The sequence below is a fragment of the Mastomys coucha genome, unplaced genomic scaffold (assembly GCF_008632895.1).
Source record: "Mastomys coucha isolate ucsf_1 unplaced genomic scaffold, UCSF_Mcou_1 pScaffold14, whole genome shotgun sequence".
NCBI classification, from domain to species: Eukaryota; Metazoa; Chordata; class Mammalia; order Rodentia; family Muridae; genus Mastomys; species Mastomys coucha.
In genome coordinates, this window is record NW_022196896.1 from 94,372,488 (window position 1) to 94,379,227 (window position 6,740).

General features: G+C 33.1%; 1 protein-coding gene across 4 annotated transcripts in view; it reads right to left on the minus strand.

Moving 5' to 3' along the window:
- Erbb4 (erb-b2 receptor tyrosine kinase 4) overlaps nucleotides 1-6,740 on the minus strand; it is a 1,021,671-nt gene that overhangs the window by 241,226 nt on the left and 773,705 nt on the right. For all 4 annotated transcript variants that reach the window (XM_031367819.1, XM_031367817.1, XM_031367820.1 and 1 more), the window contains exon 15: nucleotides 4,596-4,750. In XM_031367819.1, coding sequence (XP_031223679.1) covers nucleotides 4,596-4,750 — 155 coding nt within the window. The remainder of the gene's footprint in view (nucleotides 1-4,595; nucleotides 4,751-6,740) is intronic.

Here is a 6,740-nt window from a genome sequence, read left to right on the forward strand (position 1 = left end):
GACAAAATCTAAAATTAAATTAGATCATGTATTGTCCCTGTAACTAAATTAAAGAAGAAAATAGAAGTTGGCCACTAGAAAAAAATTCCAGAGAGATGTAATAAAATTAGAACTTTAAAAATAATTTTTCCTACATAAAAGTCCTTGTTTTTTTTTGTGTGTGTGTGAGTTGAGAAATACATTGCAGATGGGGCCATGCATTCAAGCAGGCAGAAATGGTGAAAGACAGAGAGAATATGAACAAGGGTTGAGCAAAGTTGTTGAGGTTACTACAGAGGATTTCAAGGTTCAAATTAGTTTATAAACTGAAGGTTGAAGAAAGAAGTGAAGACAAAGAAAGACATGGGTTGATGAAGGTGGGTCCACTTTTCAAAAATGTAAATTACCATGTATTTAAAGATGGCAGTGTGTGTTAGGTCTCCATACTTACTATATATAAGCAGTTGATCAGAACATCAAATGCTTATTGATTCAGCAATATCACAAACTCAAAGAAATATATTTTGAAGCACAAAAAAATAGCAAATAAGGGAGCAAGATAGGATCAGGAATCAAACCATTCAAAAATTAGTGTTCCAAATTACAATAGTGATAGAAATAGCAAAAAATCCATTAACATGCATATGTATCCCAAAACCATCTATAAAATTCTGGGTCATGACATGTCTAACATTTTTTTGCTTCATACTGATGCATAAGCGATTTCTTACCTACATGACAAGCATAATCCATCTTGTGAAGATCTCCAGTGTTTGAAATGAGTTGAAGCATATGTTCATTTTTATCAATATGAAAGTCTATGGAATTATTCCTATAAGCAAATTTCATTCTAGGGGTCTATCAATGGATATTTGTCATTATATAACTTGAAATTCATAAAGAAAGAATTAACGAAAGAGACTATGGTAACTACAAGACAAGAATAGTAAGAAAATTTTAGTTGGAATTTTTTTTTGGAATAATGTTCAATATAATGAGCATTGCAATCCATGTTTAAAATGCAAGTCTTGATTAAAATGAAAGAAAATGAAGTAGATAGTGAAATGTCACAGAATCAAATAATATCACTGTAGAAAACAAGGTACTCGTTGTGTATTATGTAATATATTTAGTTTATAAGTTCTCTTTAAAACTCACCTTTTGCCAATTATAGATATAATAATTATTCTTATGTTTGAAACTTATTCTTTTTTCCCCTTTGTTTTGTTGTCTTGGTTTGTATTTTGAGACAAGGTCTTACTGTGCAGTACTTGTATATTTATAACAGGTTGGCCTCAAACAAAAATTTGCCTGGTTCTGATTTTTGAGCACTAGGGTTAAAAGTTTGTGCCAACATGATCAATCTTTATTTTAAATTTCTTTTTATCTTTTTTTCAAATTCTTAATCATTTCAGTACATCATAAAAAGTTCTTTGGTATATAAATTGAATAACATAAATTTGAGTCTATATCTGAATATGACTGTTTTGATATAAAGTGGTCCCTTTATTTAGCTTTAAATGTCACCTTTACACAGACTAGAATCTTGACTGGAGAGATTGCTTAGATAACATTGGTCTGTGAGTATATCAGAAGGGGATTGTCTTGATCATTTATTGATGCAAAGGGACTCATTTTATTATGAGTGCCACCTATCCTAGGCAGGTAGTCCTGGGTCGTACAAGAAGGCTAAGTAAACATTGAGCTTTTGACTAATATGCAAGCTTTTTGTTTCCTTTTAGATTTTCTGTGAATTTCTGTTCTTATCTCCCTCAGTGATAGACTGTGAACTAGGAAGGAAGGGCTGTAATAACATGTTTTCTATTCCTAGTTGGTTTTAGTGATGGTATTTTCAACAGTAACTGAAAGAAAACAGGATGATTAGTATGCATCCCACAGAAGAGAGCAAATGAATAAAAGAAATAAAAATATGTTGCTAAAACATGGCCTCTAGTCATGGCAAAAGGAGACAATAATTTTTTCTTTCTTTATGTCTTTCTTCCTTTCTTTCTTTCCTTCCTTCCTCTCTCCTCTCTCTCTCTCTCTCTCTCTCTCCCTCTTTCTCTCTTTCTTTCTTTCTTTCTTTCTTTAGTTACTAGTGAGAGGTTTCTAATCAGGACTAAATGGTTAATGTTTTTAAAAAGTACTTGAAGAAGTTTTAGAGTCAATTTATTTAATTCACTTTTGGAGTAGTAAAATATATTTAAGGTATTAGATAATTTTATTTTCAAGACAATCGTTAAATTACATTCAAAGGAAGAACATTATTACTTAAAAATGTCATTGGGAAGATGATTTCCATTAATTATTCCATCATCCCAGGTTATTGAATGACCTAAAAACATGGACGTGCAAGAGAGGAAATCTGTTTTCTGAAGTAGAATTGACCTGCTGACTGATACGCTCAGTTAATAGATGCACTGAGGAATAAGGTCATTTATCCCATCCTTCCACTGACCTGTGGCCTTTCCCTGGGTCATAGTTCAATATATTTATACTCAATTTGAAGAGAAGGAATGAACTCTTGAGGTCACCTCATTGCTTCAGTATATGATGCCAAGCACAGAGGGAATTCTGTGATCTAGTTTACGCAATGTAAGAATTCCTGAATTCTCCTCATGAGCTGGAATCACAACATTTTTATGGAATCAGTGGATGTGACTACGCAGCTTATGATAAAGGGTAAGTTCAATGGAAGCAATGATAAGACTTCAGGACAAAGTCATTCATTGGAGACACATTGCCCTGGAAGATGCCAACACAGCCAGCCCATTCTGTCTCACTGTTATTTGCAGCCTGGAGCTGTTGAGGGCATATTTCTATTTATTTGGAGCTCTCCAGTGTCTTCAAAAGAATTGTTCCCCCATTAATCCTCAGCTTCCCTTTTGCATGAGGGCCCAGTTTTGTTGCTGTGTTAATTTGAACCCTTTCCATTGGCCAGAGCTTCTACCTCCTTCTACTCTATATGTTTCCTTTATTATACAATCAGGATGTAAAAGGCTGACGAAGACGATACTCCAGCCACACATCCAGACTGGGCTCTGTGTTCTCCTTTTCATTTCCCTGATGGCTTCATTGTAATTAGATTTGCAAAAACAGCAAAAGGTCTCATTTTGAATGGCAACAGCTGTTGACATCGACATTATATTGAATAATTTACCGGTTTAATTTTAGTTGCAAAACAATAAAACCCTCTTGTGGATGATTTTCGCAGGCAAAGTTTTCGCTTTCTCTTGCTGACTCCTCTGCATCAGCAGCACTAGTTGCATTTTTTTTTTCAAAAAATACTCTCAACTCAAGTGTACCAAAACTCACAAGGGGAACCATTTATTACTTCTGTTTTCCTTGAAGCAAAGTGTGTAGGTGACTGTCCCAATGCCTTCAGTCTGTGTGCTTATGCAGAGAGTAAGAAGTTGGCAGTCAGCTCTTATGGGCTGCGTTTGACTTTTAATTGCAGAATATTGTTTTACATTCTGAGGACCTGCTAATTCAGAGTGACTTAGCTGATTTCATGACCGGTAGGAAGTTCTAGCAGCATCCAAAAACTTGATGTTGTCTTGGCAAAAAATGATACTGCTCATTTCCTTTTTTCAATATCTTCTAACAGTGAGGCTTTCATCTGGCAGGACAATCTCTTTACAGAACCTCTACTTTCTTGCCAGATATGAAAGTATTCAATTATGTGCCTACATGTGCCTAGACTGATGGTATGCACTGACAATGGGGGTGAAATTTTATGAGGAGAGGATAGTGTGTTAAAATGTTCTCAACTCTACCAATACTTACCTTTTAGAGGATACAAAGGGAGAATTCTTACTGAGATAAGATAGTTTTTATTTTAAAGAATTAGATTGGGATTTGTTTGAGGTGACATTATTTCCACTGATGTACAGTGTTCTTCTTCCAATGCCTCTATAAATGGTCATAACACTGAACAAAAACAATTTCACTAATTTGTGTTTACCCAATTATTATCAATACCACAGGTTATGTTGCACAACACTTCCTCTTGAATGGTAAATATGTATGTATCTTTGTGAATTATTTCACGACAGCGAAAGAACTCTGTTCTAAGGACAATGTGCAATAAAGTCACTCACATGACTAACAAAAATATCAGTTATGTTGTAAACACACATATGAGCAGACTATCATTTCTTCCTTCACTTTCATGGCTGCCTGGTATCAGATCTCATTGAAGAACTAACCCAAAGTGTTGATTGTTAAAGAGATATTCTTAGTTTATGTTTTAATAGTAAAAAAGTAGAAACCATTTTACACATTTAATAAAAAATCTGTATGACATAAGTACTATATTGCATCTTCTAATATGTTGAATCTATTATCAAAAGTGAGTGATTTCTAGACTTCATACAAAGCACACTAGCTTCATGAAGTTGTTAATAGGGTGGTAAAAGTAGGCAAACTATTAGCAGAGATATTTACAAGGTTTACATAGAAAGAATTTCTGTTAAAATCAACATGTAATTGACATATTTCCAGAGACTATTTCAGTGTAAGCAGACAGCATCACAGATCATGAATAATGAAACATATTAATACTTTCATTTGAAAACGTGTACAGGCCATAGTCTTGGACCAGAGAGAATGCTTACCCCTGGGTGCAGTTTGGATGGCAAGGGTGGCACTCCCGATCCTGATCTGCATACTTAAAAATGAAACTGTTTGCTCCCTGTAGGCCATCTGGACATTTCTCCACACAATTTGGACCGTCCTTAAAATGAGAGCACTTTGTACAGTTGTCAGGTCCCTGAGATATGGAAAGAGAAAAACAAATGTGGAGAAAGAAAACTGGGCTCAATTCCCTCTGCAATGTATTTATGTGATTTAGTCTTCTTAGGCGTTTGTGAATGACAAGTTTGTTATCCTCTAAGGGAGAGCATTCCATCAACACCACCATAAGTTGTAGTTATTGAAGTATAACCAGCACTAAGAGAGCCTTCAGGGTTGTCTGTGCAATGCTGTATGTAGTGAAATCATACTAGCACCATGATATTAAATACATTCTGGAAACACACCCCTTTGTAGTCAGCACGTCTCACTTTTCTATTCTTCATGTCAGTTTTCTAATGTGACTTAATTTTATACTAATATGTCTCAATATTTTTGTTGTTGTTATTGTTATTATTGTTGCATGTTGTTTGTTTGTTTCAAAAGGGTAGCAACATTTTCTTCTTGTGGTTCTTTCCTAATGGTGAAACAGGATATGCAAATAATAAATTTTCCAAAGGTATGTTTATCCCCATTACTGGGAAAATATATATCCACAAGAGAGTTAATGAAAAATAATGCGTGATGAAAATTAGAATCCACTGCTTTTCAGGGCATGCATGCTTTTCTAATGTGTATTTAAAAAAGAGACTTTAAAATGCAGTATGATTGAATTATCAGATATCAAGGATACTATACATATAAGAATTCTTGGTTACTCTGTCTCAAATTGTCTTATGCTGATGCTTAAAAGGATATGATATACACTTACATGGATTTTTGAAAACCAGAGACCAGTCTTTAGACTCATATAATGTATATTCTGATAAGCAAATACCAAAAATTATCTTATAAATATTTTAAAGGTTAAAAAAAAGTATGAAAAACTTATCCAATGATGAAGGTAGCATGAACATTACTAACTAAAATATAGTGAAACAACTTTATATATTTTCATTTATAATTTACATAATGATTTTAATAAGTACAAAGTTCATAAGCAAAATTATATGAAAGCAATAATAAAAGTAAATATGTATTTACTTGTTTTTTATTTTTATTTTTAAGACAGTGTCTCCCAGATAAGCCCACAGTGGTCTCAAACACATAAGTGTCATTCATCAATCTCCAGATGGCCGACTTATATGCATGTATCATCATGCCTAGTCACAAGATTAAAATTTTAATACTAATTTTAATATCTAAGAATGGTACTACCCTGGAAGTAAGTTTGCAAGAAAGGCATAGTATATTTTGAGATTAAAGAAACTTAAGAACAATTTTATTAAAATACTGTTTTTTATCATATTTGTGAACTTAAGTATATAAAAAATGATAACCTAAAAGTAGCTAAATATTGTTGGAAATAATGCAAAAAAAAGCAACAAGAATGATCTAATGAAAGATAGTAATGTAAACAAGAAAAGGCAATCAGAAAGAAGCTAGTGAGTTTAGATAAAGTAGCTATCTATTCCATTATTTTGATGTGAAACTCAAAATTAAAATAAAATAATTTTAAATTACCCTATGAAACCTGATCCACATTCTACCTAAATGAGAAGCTAATGTTAACTTCTCATTTCCTCCCAAAGAAGAATACTTCTTCACATGCTTTCAATTTTAACACCTGCTCATGGGTACTTAGGCACGTAATACTATCTATTATACAAAATCATTTACTGTGCAAGTATGCTCAGTGGCATGACTTATTCTACAAGACAAGAGACATGCTTCTTGCAGAATGCAGAATAAAGCTTACAATACGTAGATTAGGTAGAGTGTGAATCAGGCATTATTCTTCTACTAAATTCTTATAATATAAAGTGGTACCAATACAAAAATTACAAGATATAAAAATGTCACAAACCAAAATAATTTTTTATAAGTACATTCTAATATAATCATTTCATGACTATTTGTTTCACCAGGATACAAAACAAAGTATCCTCAGATGACATAGTTAAAATGCATTTTAACAAGTTTCTACATTAGAGGGAAGAGGGCGTCGATTCATAGTCATTGACTGGGAA